We start from the raw sequence: 20,125 nt of genomic DNA, 5'->3' as shown, positions 1-20,125 counted from the left end.
CTCATGTGTATTTATGTATGTATATCTGACTCTTACGTGTGGGTGCTTGCGCCACCCCATAGCCCAGAAGAGGGCATAGGATCCCTTGGAGCTGGAGTTGTAGAAGGTTGTAAGTGGCCTGAGCTTGGGTCCTCTGGAAGAGCTGCAGGAGCTCTTAACTGCTGAACCATCTCTCTAGCCCTCCAGGGTATTAAACAAAAATAACTATTAGTTCTTTAACAAATGCATATATGGATAACATTCATTCTGGCCACTGTCTCCCCTCATCTTCTCATACCTTCCTCCCACTGCCCCCCTGCCCAGTCTCTTTCCAAGGTTCATGACTTTTGGTTTTGTTTTGTGGCTCCATTTAGTTTAACCAGGGTCATCTGCATGGCCATTAGATTAGGACTAATCTTTGGACATCTCTTTTTCGTTATTTGCATGAGCATGTCATTCAGTATGGAGGGATGGATCCCCCAGCCATCTTCCATTCCTGCCTGACTGCTAATGTCCCTTTATTCATAGCTGCTGCAGGCACTCAGAGCTGTTGAGTGTGTGATTTCCATGGCTGTGTATTGTCCAGAAGAAGGCATCCGACAGCGCTTCTCCCGATCTTTGGGCTCTTAAGTCCTTTCTTTGCTGTCTTTCACGTCTGCTGAGCCTTGGCAGGGCTGGATTACATGTCTTATTTGATGAGGCCGAGCATTCAGCTGTCACTTCTTCTCAGCACCTGTGCAGGCTCGAGTCACCACAGCTCCCCAGAAAGAGTCCATCCTGATTAAGGCTGAGGGTGGTAGTTACCTATAGGTATAAACACATAGATGCAGAAGATGTTTTGATGCTATGACGAGCTAAACAATAGGAATTAGCCCCCCTGTCCATTTCCCTCCTATGAGTGGAATCCAATCAGATCCAATCAGAGAGTGTTTGGTGTCTAGAACTTTTGAACATTCGAGAGGAGAGCTGGGAAGGGAAATGGGCAGGGTCTTGAGCCACAGACGTAAAACTTTTGCTGGACCCCCAGGAACCAATGCTCTGCCTTGACTCTGGCATCTCTCTCTTTGTTTAGTTATTAAGTCATCTAAAGCTTGGCCTTCCCAGCCAAGCATCCTCCCATCTCTTCATCCAAAGGGACAAACTGCTTTCCTGCCCTAAGTTTCTATGGAGTTTCCTGTCCTCTCTGAAAAGCTACCATTAACACCAAGACACTCTGCATTCCTTTTTCAATTAAGAATTCCACGCAGCAGACCTCCAGGAGTTGGGCCGAGCAGTGGGTGGTGCCTACATCAGGATGACTGACAGATGCTCTGGTAACTAGGAGACCTGGGTATTTCTTAACCAGGCTTTACCAAATGCATAAAGAGTTTCTCTTTGTGGGTGTGAGTGTGTATCAAAAAATAGCCATCTAGGGACCAGGCTCTAACTCTGTTGCAGGAACTGACTTTGTAGAGCCCATTCTCTATGTAGAGATACTTTGCTCAACCTAGGAATTGGGGGAGGGTAAGGACCTTAGTCCTGCCTCAATGAGGGTATGGGAGAGTCTTCATTGACTTCCCAGGGGAAGCCTTCACCTCTCTGAGGAGCAGATGGGAGGTGGGGTGGAGGGAAGTGGGAGCAGGAAGAAAGGAGGGAAGGGTACTGTGATTGGTATGTTAAAAAAAAAAATAAGTGTCTAAATTCTATTTTTTCATGAGCTAGACGGAAGAGAGCCCTGGAAGCCTCCTGTCAGGAACTGGTGGTCACTGTGACCCCTAACCCTGAGGCAGATACACGTCCTCACTAATAATTAAACATTTCCCACTCCCAATTAAATGCTTAGTTTCCAGTAGGAGATTTAAAAATGTGTTGGTCAAATTAGATCATCCATCCCTCCCCAATTTGTAACTTCAGGGGACAGAATTGCCATCTTCCTATGTACTCAGAACAGTTAAGGGGTTGGGGACAGCTCCGTGGTTAAGAGCGCTTGCTGTGCTAGCATGGAGACCTGAATTCTAACCTCTGGTACCCACGTAAAAGGTTAGGTGTGGGATGCATGTGACTCCTGTAACCCTAGTACTGTGGGAGGTAGAAACGGTAGGCTGGGACTGGTAAAGCCGGTTTCAGTGGGAGACTGTCACAAGGGAAGAAGGGGGGAAGCGAAGGAACTGGACACCCAATACATGGGCATGTGTACGCCTTGCCACACACGCTCACACCCCCAAAGGTGATTGAGAGCTGTAAGTCTTTAAGGAAGGCCTCTGGTGTCTGCCACTGTTGAGCGGTGACTTCATTGCTTGCGGGTTGTGGTTCTCCACCCCAGAGCATGAGCTCCAAAAGGTCTTCTCTTCTTGTGCCAGACAATGCTCAGACATCTCCATGAATGCTGAGTGAGTAAGCTTCAGGCCAGATCCCAGGCAAGACGGTCCATTTGTGAGCCTCAGCAGAAAGACAGGCCAAGTGCAGGCGCCGGTGGCTCTCTAGCTTCCCTTTCTGTCTTCTTGAGTGTGCTGACCTTGATGAGACACACTTAACTTCAAATGTTGGCTTCCCGTAAAAGCCTGCATGCCTCCAGCCATGTCTTCTTAGTGGGAGTTCAGCAAATGTGGACTCGAGTCTCCTGGTATGTCTCATTAGGGTGTACCAGCCAGCCTCCATCACAGAAAGAGGACGTATTGTCACCTTAAGACTAAGCGGTGTTTTCAATGAGACCGGTTTTACACACACTACATTGGAGGCTCGGCTCACAACGGGGATTTGCTCTTTGGGTGGACGACAGGCCAGAGTTGCACCCTTGAAACTGCGCTTTGTCCCCAACATATTCAGGGTCCTCCCTGCTGGTGGCAGGTGTGCAGAGGACAAGCTCTTGGTGTCCGAGTTCAGCTAGCTGCAGGGACACGGCCACTGGGCCCCTCATTAGTGCGGCCTGGCTTGGCTACCAGAGCAGATGGCACCTGCTGCTCTTTTGTTTCAGGCCAATTAGTGCTGCCTCTCCTCCAGGGCTCTGGCCTGGCACTCACATCCACATCTCATCCTGGTCTTCACACATTTGCTTTTCCTCGGGAACACGCACTGGCCGGGCACATTTGCGAGTGAAAAGGATGAGGGGTGGGTGCTGGGCTCAAGTCCCATATAAGCGCTGGCTGTGCCTTCTTTGAGGTCATAGGAACAGCTCTTCAAGCATGTACACAGATGCCTTCCTTGTCCCAGGACACCTCATTGTTTTGGACTCTGTAATTGGGTCTACCAGTGGTCTCGAGACCATGGAGAAAAACCCAGGTTGTTATTAGTGTGTTTCCTTGTCATTTCACACCCAGGTCTGGCACCTGTCGATACTGGGAACAAACTCTTCTCTTAGTCAGACTATGGCAGGGGATATAGGCCCCAGGTCATCAAGAGTCTTCCAATAGACCATCGGCAAAGGGCCAGGGAGAGAAGTTACATGTGTGAGGTCCTTTCCAATCGAGGCTGATTTAAGATCTGATAATGGCAGAGGGAGTGACCAGTAAGAAATAAAAAGGATCATGTGCACACATCTTTAATCCCAGCAGTCAGGAGGCAGAGGCAGGTGGATCTCTCTTAAGTTCAAGACCAGCCTGGTCTATAGAGTGAGGTCTAGGATAGCCAGGGCTACACAGAGAAACGCTGTCTCAAACAAAACAAAATAAAACACCCAATTGAAAGACAGATTGGAGCTGCTGGTCCTGATTAACTGGTGACAGATCAGGAGAATTTCTGATTCCTGTAGGGCAGCAGGAGGCATTTCTGTTCCCTGAGGGGCAGCAGGAGGCATTTTTGTTTCCTGTGGGGCATCAGGAGGCATTTCTGTTCCCTGAGGGGCGGGCAGGGAGAGTCACATGCTTGGGGTGAGAGGAACCTGCATGACTTCTCATTGACTTTCTGCTCAGCTGATGTTTATTGAAAAGCCATCAGGTAGATGGAAGGTTATCGGAACTGAGATCTGAGTTTTGACCCAGGTGGCGTTCAAAATGTCAACCTATTTTGGGACTTCTCTCATCTCTGTTAAAGCTTAAGGTTAATAAGGTTAGAAATTCTGATTGGGCTTATTTTAGACTATTTCTGAATATCATCGGCCTGCCTCCTGTGATTTTCACCTTTCTAGGCAAGTTTTCTGCTAACGGGCTACTCCCTAGTCTTAAATACATAGATGCACTTGCCTGTATTCAAGATAAGGTCTTTGTTGGCTTGCCCAGGCTGGCCTCAAACCTGTAGTTTCCTGTCTCCATCTTTTGAGTAGCTACCATTGGGTTTGGCTCCCTCTTTTTCCTTTAAGTTTTTTCTTTGCTCTTGTGGAACTGAAATAAATTTGTTTTTTTTTGAGACAGGACTTCTCTGTGTATATCTCTCTCTGTAGACCAGGCTGGCCTCGAACTCACAGAGATCTGCCTGTCTCTGCCTCCCTGAGTGCTTGGATTAAAGGCATGTACTGCAATCGCCCAGCTGAGCTGAAATAATTTTTGATAACTTAATTGATGTCTGTTGTTCGTGATACTCCAGAGAAGGGTTTCTTTTGACGTCCTCTCTGTGTGTGCATCTGTGTGTGGGTGCATGTGCAGTCGTATGCATGTGTGTGTACAGAAGAGAGGTCAGTGTCTGGGGTCTTTCTCAGTTACTCTCCACCTTAAGTTTTGGTGCAGGGTCTCTCACTTGCCCTGGAGCTCATTGATTCAGCAAGATTTGCTCACAACCGAGGCTCAGAGATCGTCCTGTCTCCACCTCTCTAGCACTAGGAACAGAGGCATGCACCACCATGTCTAGCTTTTCACAGGAGTGCTGTAGGCATTGAACTCAGTCCCTCACACTCACGCTGCAAGCACTTTGCCAACTGTGCCCTCTTGCCAGTCCTTCATCGTTCTTACTGTTGAACCAGTCCCCCCTGTACCTGTATCACATGATTCCATGCCCTAAGGTGGCAGAGTGATAATTATCATCTTGACACCTGTACCTTTGACATTTATACATTTTGGAGATGTGACACACACCCCTGCCCCTGATCCTTGATGCCTGGAAGGAATGGGGCAAGCAGAAGCAGCAGACCCTTGGAACAGAGGACAGTGTCTCCTAAGATTCCTGTTTCTTGACTTAGGGTCTGATGAAGGACCCACATGGGGAGGTCAAAAAATCAGAAAATCCAATCTGGCTGGCTTGGAGAACCAGTGACAAAGTTTGGGGGCAATCACATCAAAATGAGTAAGGACTCCTAAAGATGAAAGATTCAGGAATAAGGAGCCCTCAGAGTTCATAGATATCTTTATCCAAAGCTATGTCTGACCCTGGAGCCCTTGTACATTATAAAAACTCTGAGCTCACTTGAGCTGTTCAGCTAATAAGCAACAAGCTGGAATTTCTGGAGAAACATACCCAAACTCAGAGCCTCTATGGTATAACTATCCGCATTGTCTAGATTATAGCCTGACGTTATTTGACATGAAAATAAAAAAGAAAATGAGACACAAACAGGAGAAGCCAACCGTGCGGCTGGAGCATGTGGCTCAGTGGTAGAGCCCTTGCCCTGCATGCTTGAAGCCCTGGGTTCAAACCTAGCCCTGAAAAGGATATTAAAGCATAACAATCAATGGGAACTAATATGAGACTAAGATGATAAAGGAGTCAAAATAATTATAAAAATTGAAGAAAATATATCCGCTGTGATTTAGATGTGGGGTGTACCCGTAGGGGTCTGGTGTTGGGCGAGCTAACAGCTTTGGTCTCCCGGGCAGCAGTGATGAAAAGTGTTGGGGTCTTCAAGAGGCGGAGCCTAGTGGGAAGTCATAGGTCATCGGAGTACAACTGTTAGAAGAGACTGAAGTAGTTTTCATAGGACCCGGGTTAGCTCTCACTAGAAGATAGCTACAAAATAACAAGCTTGGTGCCTTCTTATGTGATCATGGGAGCTCTCCCACGGGTATACTGAAACCCCTCTGTCACGCTACTTGCCATGAGGTTATCACCAAGGCCAGATCATGGAGATCACCTGATTTTGCACTTAGTCTTTCAAAACATGAATTAAACCAGCCTCTTTCCACCCCCCAGCCTGGCATATTTTGTCATAGTAACAGAAAACGCTGACACAATGGATAGAAACTGGAGCAAGGTAGGGACTGTCAAGGAATAAAGTTGGAATTCTAGAACTGAATTACAGAATACCTAAAACATTTTTTTTTAAAACCTGGATGGCTTACCAGAAAATTCAAGATGATGGGAAGAAAATAGCCAGAAAACTTAGATAGGCCAATGGAGCTTATCTGATCCAAAGAACAGGATAAAAAAAGAAACAAAAAAAATTAACTGAGCCTCAGGGCCTTGCGTGACGATAGCAGGCCTTCTAGGTGGAATTGGAGTTGAAGGAGAGGAGGGAGAAAGAGGGCTGGGAAATTATTGTGGAAGAAATGAAGACTGTAAGCTTTTCTGCTCGGTGAAAGGTATGTTTGCTGTGTGGCCTGGAACACCCATTCCTAGATGTCTGTTTGGGAGAAGAGCAAAAAAAGTCCACCCTAAGATTTCCGAAGTGTTCACAGCCTTGTCTGCATAGCCCCAAAAGAAGCCAAGCACATTTTAACTGGTAAATGGTTGAACACACAATACACACACATGCATAGATACACGTATATGCATATATGTGCATGCATGCACACACACATTTATGACATAGGACTTATTCGGGGGAGGAAGGACACTACTTGAATATGTCGTAATAGATCCATTATTTTGTATGGTAACTGAAAACAATAACCAGGTAAAAATACCTTCCTTGGTCTGGGATGTAGCTCAGTGGTAGAACTCCTGATTTGGTGGTGTGCATGAGGCCTTGAATTCAGCCCTAAGCACCTTAAAACAACAAAGTAGATGAATGTATAAGTGGGTGGGATGTAGATGGACAGATGGACAGATGAATGGGTGGGTGAGTGAATGTAGGAATGATAAAGGAACGGCAGACATGAATGACGGTATGGGTAGAGGAATGAATGAATGTATAGAAGGCGAATGAATGGGTGGATAGGAAGACAGATAAGGATGGATGGATGAGTGGATGAACAGGTGACTGGGTAGACAGATGACAGGATGGATGAATGCATGGATACATGCATGGGTGGATACATGGATGGTTGCATTCACGCATGAACCAGCTGTGAACCTCAGAGTCAAGATGCTTTGCTACTTCATTTTCCAGAATAGAGGGAAACCTTTCTGCAGGAGAATTTCTAAATAAGACACACACACACACACACACACACACACACACACACACACACACAGAGAGAGAGAGAGAGAGAGAGAGAGCTTAAGAGATGGCTGTGTAAGTTGGAAGAAGAGAGGTGACCACTGGTGGCCAGACTGGCCACAGGGAATCATGAACAAGGGTTAAAGAAGTATCTCCTGAAATGTCTTTAATGGCCAGACTTGACGCTTGGATCCCAGCTTACTTGGCCTTCAGTGTGTTGGAATAACCTTTTCTTGATTGAATACCTTAGCATAGGTACACAGAGGGGGCAGAAGATCTGAACCCCACCCTCTGATATTATATGCATTTTAGGTTTGAATACAAAGTCATGGATTTTGTTCTGTCTCCATACCTATGCCATTAAACTTATCCATTCTCCTCCCCCAATGCCCTATGTGACCCTTACCCATCTATAGCTGCTATGCCCCATCCTTGAAACTGTACCAGTGGGTAGATTCTGGTTACATGAGGTCTGGCCTTTTGTCTGAGCTATGGGCATCTCTCTTTAAATTCTCCTTGAGGTGAATCTGAGCCTTTTTTAGATCTTAGGTTCTCCAGGCAGCTCATTTTGGGTCTGACCTTAGTAGGTCAGTCATACAGGGTCCCTGGCTGTCTAATTGTTATCGTCCCTTTGATGGACAGCCCAGCGCAGTCCTTCCTGCAAGGTGTTGCTCCCATCTCAGCAGGAAAAGTACCAGGGCTGGGAATAAATTACCACTGATTGCTTTTGTGGCTGCCACCTGGGCCCTGGTGGCCAGGGTAGCCTGAAGGGTGTTGGACTTACAGGTGCCCTCCACGGCTCCCTGGAAAACCCTCCTGATATCCAGCATGCACAGGGCGTGACCCCAGAACCCCGTTCTCATTAGCAGTTTCTTTTCCTTGCAGAGCCACCTAGACTGTTAAGTATTAGAAAAAAATCTGCACTCATGGAGGTTGCTCCCTGTCCAACCTCAGAGGGAGAAGCAGGCTTTCCACAGGTTTCTGTTCCATGTGGGGACAGCCATTTCCCATCCCTATGCATTCCTGAATGTCCCCAATCTGCCTATGTACCCGGAAGAGACCCGAGGACACTGATCTCTTAATATAATGACAGTCATACACACGTGTCTTGAGAGTGGCCTCCGTGTGGCTCTGGAGTTGGACTGCGGAGCTCTACCTGTGGTGATGTCACTACCTCTGCCAGGGCCTTGCTAGGCATTGGACATGAGGATTGCTCACCACCTCCATACCGAGCATTCAGGGCTGTCTCAGTGGACAGAACCAGGTGATTGATTCTGTTATCCATGCCTCTGTCAGAGTTCTCTTTACCCAGAGATCTGAGGCTCTAGATACAGAAGAGACCACTCATGGGCATTATGTATGTGGAAAGGTTGACCCTCTCTGGTGGCCCACAAGGAGCCAGCTCGTGGTAGTAGAGCTGGAGGACCATAGGAGAAGACGTCCCTTATTCTTTTGTCTTTGGGATTTATGTATGTGTGCATGTATGTGGTCGTGCACTTGTGTGCACATGAGTGAGGACATCCTCAGGTATTATTCCTCAGCACTACCCCCCTATTGTGGTTTTTGTTTTGTTTTGTTTTTTTGAGACAGGGTCTCTTCCTGGCCTGGAACTTGTTAATGACTCTAGATTTCTGGCTGGTGGATCTCAGAAATCCTCGTGTGGCTGTCTTCCCAGCACTGGAGTCACAGGTGTGTGCCACAGTACCTGGCTCTCAAACTCAGGGCCTACATGCATGGCATGGCCCTCCCCAGATTTGCCATCTGCCTAGCACTTAGAGATTTTTGGAAATACAGCCTTTATTTAACATGACAGTGGGAACAGAAGTCAGGTCCTCAGCCCTGCTCTGGGCTGAAGCCATGGATGTCTCCCCCGTCCCTTGAGGAGAGCTAATGAGATCAGAGGCTCCATCTCCCATGCCCTTGTCCGGAGTCTGTCATGTCAGCTCTCCTGTCAGTCAGTGGCCTGGGCTTGCCTTTTTCTCTGAGGAGAATCTAAATAGAAATAAAAAAATAAATAAAATCCACTGGGAAACTCACTACTTTATACGACAGAGGCTTTCTGCCAGATCAGTAGTGTGAGAGAAAGAGAGAGAGGGGAAGGACACTTGAGGAAGTTGTATTAGGAACCCGGAGTAAGAGGACCTCAGCCGTCATTTCCTGGAAGGGTTTTTGGGACATTGTCAGATAGTGATGGAGGGGAAAAAAAATAATTGTGGCAATTGTCTTAGCTGTCTCCGGGCTTGTCACGGTGATGCTGATAAAATCAAATAAGCTGGAAGTGAGGTGACTTGTTAGTGTGGGAAACAACCGGTGCTGGCAGCCGAGGAGGTGAAGGTGTCCAAAGCGCTCCCTCATTACTGGGATCGATGGTCTCCAGCGCTGGGAAGGCGTTGGTAAGCAAAAACAATGTCTCAGTGATGGATACGAGCATCCTTCTCCTCACTGGGGCCATGGGGTAGCCACTGGCTGGCTGGCTGCAGCAGATCTGGGAAGCAGATAGAGAATTTGGGGGGATGTTTGTGCCTGGAAAATGGTTTTAAGTTTTAAATAAAAGCTGGGCAAACCCGATAAGAGGGATGAGGATGGTGCCTCCTTCTTTAAAGTAAACATTTTAAGTAAAATATTTCTTTTCCTGCTCCCTCTTCCTCTTTCCCCCTCTCCTTCTTCCCTCCTTCTGTCTGTCCCCTCCTCCCCCATTCTCTCTAACTCTGTCTCTTTCTCTCTCTCTCTGATAAGTTCTCTTTCTGCTGCCCTGTCTGTCCTGAAACTCACTCTGTAGCCCAGACTGGTCTCAACTCCTTTGCAGTCTTCTTATCCCAACCTCCTAAGTTCTGGGATGACCAGTGTGAGACATCTTAAAGTGGTTCAGTGATTTTTTTTGGCCTATTTATAAAGTTATGGAATCATCACCATGATATGATTTGGGGGCATTTTTATTATTTTCCTAAAGGAAACTCCACCCATTAGCAGCCAATTCCCACTCTCCACAGCCCTGATTCTTGCCTGTGTGAATCTACCTGCTGTGGACACATCAAACATCAGACTCATGCCGTATGTGGCCTTTTGTATGGCAGCTGGAGCCCATTCTGTAACACATATCCCAATTCAGCCTTGCTCAGCAAACCGCCCCTCGACTGCTAACCCACGGCAGAGCTCTTTGTTCCCAGCACCTGAGACATGAACCCTTGGGACTCAGCACGTGTTCCTCCGAGGCCCACAAACTGCTGGTTACTCACTGAGTCATTGGTTTGTCTGATATATATTTAAAGAGCGTTCACTATGTCTCGGGGAATGTTCTGGGGATACATTAGTAGGAAAAACAGGCAAAGCCTGAAACAAAATGAGAACTCCTGCTTCCATGGCACTTGTGTGCCTCTGAGTATATGTCTGTCTGTGATGATCAGCATCATAAATAACAGTATGTCAGAAACGAAAACCACGAAGCAGCTGGATGGGGGAAGGGCAAGAGAGCTGCAGGGGATGAGAGCTGGGCTGTGGTGGGACCTCACCGAGCAGGCGGCTTCAAACAAAGGCTGCTCTTATACACAGTACCTCCTGTCCATGTGGATGCTTAGGACATATTTTTCCATGAATTTTTTGTCTTGAAATAGTTTTACTCATTTATTCAATATGCTTGGCTCCCAACTGTATTTTGGGTCTTGGCTCAAATGCCAGCTCCTCTGAGGCCTTTCCTTCCAAACCTACCTCTGGTTTTCTAATTGTCTTTCATACTTTATATTGAAGTTGAAACGACTGTAAGTTGTCATCTCTCCATCTTGAAAAATTGAAAAAAAGAATTTTCTGAGCATTGCACACGTGTGGACGCTGCATCTTGATCATATCTACCCCTCAGTGCCCCTCTAACGTCCCCCAGGGCCCCTATCGCATTTATCTCCTCTCTTCACTATGGGTGTGATGCTACCAACCGCTTTGAGTTTCCTGCTGTGACTTCCCCACAGTGGTGGTCTGGAACCTGGAATCGTGAACTGATTAAACCATTTTCCCAGGGTGTTTTTTTTTTTTAAATCATCACAGAAAGAGAAATGAAACCAGGACTCTTGCCTGAATTTGCCGTTTTGACGGTTGTCAGAGCTGTGGCAGTGCAGCTCCTCATCTTCTCAGGGATGTCAGGTGGGCATGGGGTCCAGCCCCACACCGTGTCCGCTGTGGGTCATCAGCAGATCCCATCCTGCAGTGATCTCCATAGCGATCCCCTGGGTCATCCCAGATCCCATCCTGCAGTGATCTCCATAGCAACCACCTGGGTCATCCCAGATCCCATCCTGCAGTGATCTCCATAGCAACCTCCTGGGTCATCACAGATCCCATCCTGCAGTGATCTCCATAGCGATCACCTGGGTCATCCCAGATCCCATCCTGCAGTGATCTCCATAGCGATCCCCTGGGTCATCCCAGATCCCATCCTGCAGTGATCTCCATAGCGATCCCCTGGGTCATCACAGATCCCATCCTGCAGTGGTCTCCATAGCGATCACCTGGATCATCACAGATCCCATCCTGCAGTGCCTACCATAGCGACCACCTGGGTCATCCCAGATCCCATCCTGCAGTGATCTCCATAGCGATCCCCTGGGTCATCCCAGATCCCATCCTGCAGTGATCTCCATAGCGATCCCCTGGGTCATCACAGATCCCATCCTGCAGTGGTCTCCATAGCGATCACCTGGATCATCACAGATCCCATCCTGCAGTGCCTACCATAGCGACCACCTGGGTCATCCCAGATCCCATCCTGCAGTGATCTCCATAGCGATCCCCTGGGTCATCCCAGATCCCATCCTGCAGTGATCTCCATAGCGATCCCCTGGGTCATCACAGATCCCATCCTGCAGTGGTCTCCATAGCGACTACCTGGGCCATCCCAGATCCCATCCTGCAGTGATCTCCATAGCGATCCCCTGGGTCATCCCAGATCCCATCCTGCAGTGATCTCCATAGCGATCCCCTGGGTCATCACAGATCCCATCCTGCAGTGGTCTCCATAGCGACTACCTGGGCCATCCCAGATCCCATCCTGCAGTGATCTCCATAGCGACCACCTGGGTCATCACAGATCCCATCCTGCAGTGATCTCCATAGCGATCACCTGGGTCATCACAGATTCTATCCTGCAGTGGTCTCCGTAGTGACTGCCATTTAGTGTCTTTAATCTTCACCCACTTCTTATGTTTGCGTCTAGGAAAAGAGCCCCCTGGGCTGCAGACTATCTCTGGTGTCTCATTTCTAGAAACTTTATTTGGGGAAGTGGCCACCATCTCTGCTTGGTGGCTCAGAACTATTTAGAAGTTGGTAGGGAGGCAGGCAGTGGTGGCATACACTTTTAATCCCAGGCAGAGGCAGGTGGGTCTGTGAGTTCGAGGTCAGCCTGGTGCACAGAGTGAGTTTCAGGACAGCCAGAGCTAAACAGAGAAGCCCTGTCTTCTAAAACCAAAAGCTCCCCACTCCAGAAGGTGTTGATGGGAACAAAAACAGTTAATGTAAATGACAGGATATCACTCCCCATTTTTATCTCCTTCTCCCGAGGAGATATCCTTCCCTCTCCCCTACCACACATCACAGTGATGCAGGGACTGGTGTCTAGATGTGCTCCTTGGGGCTAAGCTGAAGGGTTGGTTTCCCCATGACTTTCTTTCTCACACACGTGTTTGAGCCACAGCCACATGGTACACCTCAACCCCATCTCAGGAGGGACCTAGGGAGGGGGCTAGCCTGTACTACAGGGTGATGCTTCCCCTAGAGATGGAGACTTGTGCTCCAGCCTGAGGTGCACATTCCTGCTCTGCCACACAAACACACACTCTTGCATGTGGCCACTCATACCTATACCTACCCACTCTCTGCCCCTCCCCCACCCCACACAAACCCATTCACATCCATATGCAGTCTCCTGCACATACATATACATATACGCACCTGAACTTGACCACATGCTCTCACATGAGCCATGCGTGCTCATTTCATGGGTACTGGCTGGCTGCCTTATGATCACCTTGTGGCTGGCACTTGGATGCTATTTTCTCAGCGGCAGCCACCATTATTAAATTGAGACTCAATGAGTTCTCAGTTTTTCAAGGCTTATCAAGAGTGAACTAGGAGCAGGTAAAATTAATAGTTATGAGCCAATTTCCATATAAATGAACTTATTAAAAAGTACCCCAGCTACTTGAATTAGATTTCCTTCTGGTTTGAAGGAAAATACTTTTGAAAAAAAAACCCAACAAGAAACAACCCCCCCAACCCAAAAACAAATAAAGTTCTCATAGCAACAAGTCCATAGAGTCTGTCTTTCCATTCATTGCTGGTTATGGGCAGCTCCTGCATCTGGGCCAACTCACAGACTGGAGAGTCAGGGAGTAGTAGCAGGAAGTGCGTGGTTTAGAAGGTGACCCCAATGTCTCACCTGACAGGACTGGCGTTTCTCCTTGCTCACCTCAGAGCCCACACACGGCTTTAGCGGGATGACACATGGAGCCTTCTCCATTGCTGGTTCTTCAAAGGCAGACACCGTTATTAAACACCGAGAAAACCTTGGTTCTGAAACAAAGAGAAGGTTCCATCTTGAGTTATAGAGCATCCCTTAGAGGAGACACACAGGTAAATGCCATGGCTACCTCCAAGTGTTGAGCGCCACTCCTTGTTTTAGACAAACTGTTGATGTGGGGAGCTGTCCATGGAAAGAGAATTATCTTGGAGAAGCAGCAGGCAGCAGGTTCTTTTTCCTAATGTTTTCCTCACAGACCGAACACCGGGACACCAGATGCAGAGATTGTGAGGGTCCATGAGGCAGGGCAGAGGTCCCGAGTCCCTTTTAGTCCAAAGAGACCCAGCAGCAGAGAAAGCACAAGATGGTCTGGGGGACTCAGACTGTGGGGAGCAGGGGAATCAGCTTTTCCATTGACATCCTTCTGGGGTCCCAGTCAAGGTAGATGCAGGGAGATGGCAAGGGGTTCACAGGATAGCATCCACTCACAGACCCATGCTATTTTGGCTTTTTGTTCTTCTCTGTCTTTGATACATGGTTACCAGAGCAGTAACTAGCCTTTGTTTTCCAAGAGTGCTCATAGGCAGGAGTGTATGTTTGGGTGTGGGATGAGTATGGGTGTAAGTGGACATGCCCAGGTGGATGTGTGTGTGTGTGTGTGTGTGTGTGTGTGTGTGCGCGCGCTTGTTGTGGGAATAAAAGCAAATACGTGGGATTTTTGTACAATATATTTAATCCAATTTGGGGATGATGAAATGAAGAGTCCCGTTTAACCTTCCTGCCACTCAGTTTCTATAGCACCTGTCTTATCTTTTCTAACCATCGATCTTACGTTGATCCCACAAGCCCCCCAAATCACCATCACTCTGTAAATCCTGGAGAGTTTGAGCCAGGGGCTCATGAGTTACAGAGAAGCATTGTAGGCAGAACAAAGGCTGTGCCTCCTGGACCAGAGGGGTGGGGAGACTGTGCCAAATAGTTCTGGGCTTTCCCTGAGTGTGATCTGATGGTGCTGTGGGAGTGTGGGGAGGGCAGAGAGCTTTGTGGGGCATGCGCAGAGAGACAACAAACCTGGGCTCTTTTATCTTCCTTCCCTCCCTCCCTCCCTCCCTCCCTCCCTCCCTCCCTCCCTCCCTCCCTCCCTCTCTCCCTTCCTTCCTTTCTCTTTTTCTTTTTGTCAACTTGATACAAGCTAGAGTCATCTAGGAAGAGGGAACCCCAATCAAGAAAGCGCCTCCATCATATTGGCCTGGGCATTTTCCTCATTTAAATGGTCAATGTGGGAAGGCCTGGCCCACTGTGGGTGGTGTCACCCCTAGGCAGGTGGTCTTGGGGTGTAGAACAAAGAAGACCAAGCAAGCCAGTGAGCAGCATTCTTCCATGAGCCTCTGTTTCTGTTTCTGCCTCCGCCCCCGCTGCATTGACTTCTCTAGGGGATGGACTGTGAGCTGTCAGCTGAAATACACCTCACCCCTCCGCTCCCTGCAGAGTTGCAGAGTGCTTGTCATAGCAATAGAAAGCAAACTAAGACAGGACCTCACTCAACAAAGGACACTTCTTCTCTAGGGAAGGGTTGCACACCCACCCTGAGGTGCTGCCACCCATGGGTAGCCCCATGAACGAGTCTCCATCCACTCTACCAGTCAATATAGCTCCTCACTGACAAAGAGGACTCTGCCAGATCACTGGGTTCTTTGCTTTCTGCAGATTCAGATCCTTTACATTAAACCTTGCTACATGTCTGTTTTCCAGGGCAAACGGCTCCTACTATGAGATTCTGCAAGTGGACTTTGGGGTTGACAACAGCAGTGGCCTGGCTGGGGCCCAGCAGATCACCTGGCAGGTAGAATATCCGGTAGAAGACTCCATGAGCGAGCTCTTCGTCTCTGAGATCTTCATCAGCCAGACGACCTTCGTGGGCATCGTCCCTCTCGCCATGGTAAGAAACCAACCAGGGTTCACAAAGATGAGCAAGGAAGAATCTTCCTCTGAGTATTTTCTTCCTTTTTCATCTTTACGGATGTATGTGGGTGGCACACGTGTGCGCAGACGCGTGGATTCCCTTGGCTCGTGTTAGATCATCCTTCATTGCTCCTCTTCCATCTTATGCAGTGAGCAGGGTCCCTCAGTCAAACACAGAACTTGCTGATAATGACCACTTTCTTGAGCCAGTTTGCTCTTGGAAATCCCCTGTCTCTGCCTTCCGAGTCCAGAACTATATACTTGGGCAACTCATACACCAGGTACTTGCATGGGTGTTGTGGGAATTCATTCAGCCAATAGCCTTTGGGGTACTGATCCATTAGGGCATGGTCTGAGGGACTACGTATGAACTGATAAGCACAGACAAAAAGCGTGCTCGCCCTCTTGGGTGGTGGTCAGAGTTCTGTTCACAGCTTCCAGTGCCCCCAGAGGACTGCGACTCTCTACCTTCATTGTGAGTTTTTCCCCAAATAAATACTTGTTATCCTTTATTCCGGGCTATCGTGGACCTCATTAGTTACCACTACACATGGGTTTCTGGGGATCTGAACTCCAGTCCATATACATGCATGGCAAGCACTGTAACCATGGAGTCATGCCCCAGCTCCTCCTTTCAGTACTTAGATCACTCAAAGAAACAGGAAGTGTCTTTAAGTCTATCATCCCTCACACACTTGGTGTGCACTATTTGAACAAGGGAAATATATTTAAACGGTGTTTTATTTACCTGCTTATCATAAGGGCTCCTGGGAAGCCATTTAGGGTTTACTGTATGAATCTCTTTTCGTTTGTGGTGTTGCCAAGCGGCTCCCTGGGACCTCTTGTCTTTTATCGTCTCCATCTGTGTTCATATCTGGTCCAAGTGCTGCACTCGGGGAAGACGGTTTCACTGAAGTGTGTCGGGAGTGTGTGCTGGGAGTGGAGGCTCTAGATGCCTAGGAACCAGCCCCTTGTCAGTTGGCACTGCCCTGAGAATCCCCAGGTGGCCCCGGGATTGGCAAAGTTTAAGATGCAGATGGACTAAAAAAGCCTTGTTAGGAATTGACCGGCTGAAGCTGGACAGGGTCCCAGAGCCCATTAAACTGCCCGCATGTCTGCCCTGTTGGCACGGCAGGATGACATCTCTTCCTTTGAGCGTGTCTGGGACCCTGTTCATATCAGGCTCAGGAGCCACAGCTGAGAATAGCATCATGGGCAGAAATCCATATCCCCACAAGCATGGTGATGGTGGACACACATTGGGAATGTTAATTTTTTTTGGCATTGCTTGGACCTTCTTATACTGGGCATAAAAGTGGGAGAATCGACTTTCAGGTATTCTGGACCACCGGTGGCTAGTTGCTGAACACATGGCCATAGTGCTTCCATCTCAACTGCCAGTCATCTTGGTTTTGAAGATCAGTCTCATCACAGTGACACGCATTTGGCTCCGTGGCAGCCACAGCTTGGCAGAAAACCACTTGTTAAGGAGCAGTGATGAGCGGACCTGAGTTCCTGGGAGAAGAAGGGTTTTCCTGCACCTCCTCTTCCTGTCCATTCTCCAGCTCACCCGACATGTCAGGCTGGCGTGGCTGATCTCTTCTCAGGGCCATTGTCGATTTGCTCCGTGTATAATTGATAACACCTAATTCCCCACAAGCCTGGGATGGGACAGGACTGGATGCAGAAGGGGTGCACCGCACTGTCTTCAAAGGAGCGTGCCAGTTCCTAGGGGAGCTGTGGATTGACACGTGCTTATCTGAGAGGAAGGTGGAATCAGGTCAAGATACCAGGGTTGGTTAAGTGTAGTCCTCAGGCCAAATCCGGGCCGATGATGCCCGTTTTAGTACAGAAAGTATTACGAGAGCATGAGCCCACTTAGGATGAGCTTATGAGTCACCTGTGGCTACTTGGGTGCTGTGATGAGGCTGTGTATTTGCAGTGAGGCGTGCGTCTCTGGCTCGAGTTTTAATTTTAGCCGCCTGGAATGAGTAGCACTTGGAGATGATTCCAGAGGACGGAGCTGCTAAGAGGCTTTGGGGAAATCTCGTCTCTTGCATTAGGGATCATTTCCCGAGGAGATCTTTACCCAAAATGCTCCTACCCTCTTTGGCCAGTGGTTGTGTGTCCTCTCTCACGATACAACCTGAAGCCCAGGCTGGCGTGTCACTCATGAGACAGGTCACATGACAGGGACAGAATAGACCTGGGGGAAAGGGATCTGGCTGAGCACAAAGGGAATGAAGACAGGGAAAGCAGGCTGGTGTGTGGCTGGCCAGACACTGCCTCCTTTCCATAGCCTTCCTCTCATGACCACTGCTGGTGGGGCAGCATGCCTCCCAGGTAGACAGACATGGTGTGGCTCATATGGGCTTGTTCCTCTCCCTCATCTGTCTCCAGGGCCTCCTTCTAGCATACTTTGAGCCTCCTGCATCCTCTGGAGGTGCCAGTTTATATCCCATGCATCCTGCTCCGTGTGGCTGAGTTTCACTTAGGGACGCTTTCTGGCTTTCGACTAAGCTTGCCATTGGCCGGGAAGTGGGACAGCCGGAGGTGTCACGTCTTGGTTCCCTGCGAAGGACTCAGGATGACTCCAGGTGGGGGTGAAGCAGGTGGGGGTGCTCAGTAAAGTTTCCCAAGGATTCGGTGAGTTGTTCTAGGTGAAGCGTCAGCACTCATTAATATTAATATTATTTCCACAATTGTCAGCATGTTGATTAGCATATTCAGGGAGCGCTGCCAAATGTGAGAACAAATAGAAGTTGGATCTCAGGCTAGGAGGTGACACTTCTCTTAGAGGTTTGGGTGTTGAATTTCCCCCGCAGGGTCAAGTGTGAACACTTGGTCCTCAATTGGTGGTGCTGTTTCAGGAGTCTATGGAGCCTTTAGGAGGTGGAGGCCTGGCTGGAGGAAGTAGGCTGCTGGGAAGGAAGGGCCTTGAGGTTTATATCCTGCTTCCTGTCCCTCTCTGCTGAGATGTGAGTGTGGAATCCTGTGCTTCTGCTAGCACACAGTGTGGCCAAGCTTCTCTACATTTTCTGCCATGATGGACTATATCCACTCCAGCTGTGAGCTGGAATGAGTGAGTCCCTCTTCCTTCAACCCACTCTTTCCAGTTACTTTATTATAATGATGAACAAAGACACTGATTTCATGAGTACTCAATTTGCTGTTATGTGTGAAGCTTTTTTTTCTGGGGAGACTCAATATATGTTTCCTTACTCAAGATACGGGTAAGACAAAAAGACATGATTGCACCAAAGTCTAACTTGGGGAACTGTCTGCATGTCACTAGCTGTCATTCTTCTCCTCTGAAACCTCTTGAGCTGGGCCTGCACAGTCCACATTGCCTTCAACATTGCTGCTTCTATGCCCCTACTAGGATAGCCCATCAACCTCCCAATCTCCCAAAGTCTTCCATATTTCCCCAACAAACAGCACGGTCAGGCCTGGCACAGCAATACCCCACTCCTGATAGCAACTTCTGTCTTAGTCACTGTTCTGTTGCTGTGAAGAGACACCATGACGAAGGCAACTCTTCTAAAATAAAGCATTTAATCGTGGGCTTGCTTACAGCTTCAGAGGATTAGGCTATCTCATTATGGCGAGGAGCATGGCAGCCGTTGGCGGGCATGATGCTGGAGAAGTAACTGAGACCCTTCCTTCCTGATCTGCGGGCAGCAGGCAGAGAGATGGAGGGGAAGAGGAGAGGGAAGGAAGGGCCTACCATGGGCTTTTAAAACCTCAAAGCCCACCCCCCAGTGACACACTTCCTGCAATCAGGCCATACCTCCAAATCCTTCCCCAAATAGGTCCTCTTCTTGGTGACTGAGCATTCAAACATATGAGCCTATAGGGCCATTCTCATTCAAACCATCACAGGAAGCAATGAGTTTATTGGGGTTCCCAACAGGAGTGTGGGTGAGGAGTTATAGGAGCAGGAATAACTTAGAAGCAGCTGTGTCACTGAAAAAAAATCTACCCCAGAGCTGGTGACAATGCGTGGAAGCTGCAACCTTGGACCATTTGCCTGTCTCCTCCAACAGGCCAGAGTCTGTTCCCCTTGCAAGTGTTAACTGCTTCGAAATCTTGGGGTCCTCCGGAATCTTATACATTTCTGCTCTCCCAGAAATGTGAAACTTGCTTACTTCCCGAGTCTCATGAGCCTCCCAGACCTTCCTGGAGTATACAACACTTAGGGAGACAGTTACAGTCACAGGGGGGTGGGTGGGAATCCAGTGTGCCCCAAGATTCCTCTACTGTCAAGGAGGCGGGCAGTCTGTATGATTCTTAAAGGGGATTGATAATGGCTAGGAGGACAGGAAGACCTTCAAAGCTGAGGAGCAAGGAGGTGTTTGGGGAGCCTGGTAGGAGCGTTGTGTACATGGCAGTCCAGGGCTGCAGGTGAGGAGGCATGGCTGCCGCGTAAGCACAGGGGAGGTGAGGAGAGTGGGGGGGGG

At 48.6% G+C, this 20,125-nt stretch overlaps 1 protein-coding gene across 1 annotated transcript in view; it reads left to right on the top strand.

Annotated features, from left to right (window-relative positions):
* Tmem132b (transmembrane protein 132B) overlaps positions 1–20,125 on the top strand; it is a 287,729-nt gene that overhangs the window by 177,269 nt on the left and 90,335 nt on the right. The window contains exon 4 of the mRNA XM_075978132.1: positions 15,456–15,642. Coding sequence (XP_075834247.1) covers positions 15,456–15,642 — 187 coding nt within the window. The remainder of the gene's footprint in view (positions 1–15,455; positions 15,643–20,125) is intronic.

The sequence above is a fragment of the Microtus pennsylvanicus genome, chromosome 1 (genome assembly GCF_037038515.1).
Source record: "Microtus pennsylvanicus isolate mMicPen1 chromosome 1, mMicPen1.hap1, whole genome shotgun sequence".
NCBI classification, from domain to species: domain Eukaryota; kingdom Metazoa; phylum Chordata; class Mammalia; order Rodentia; family Cricetidae; genus Microtus; species Microtus pennsylvanicus.
Note: the sequence above shows the minus strand (reverse complement) of the source record. Positions and strands in the feature narration are given on the sequence as shown.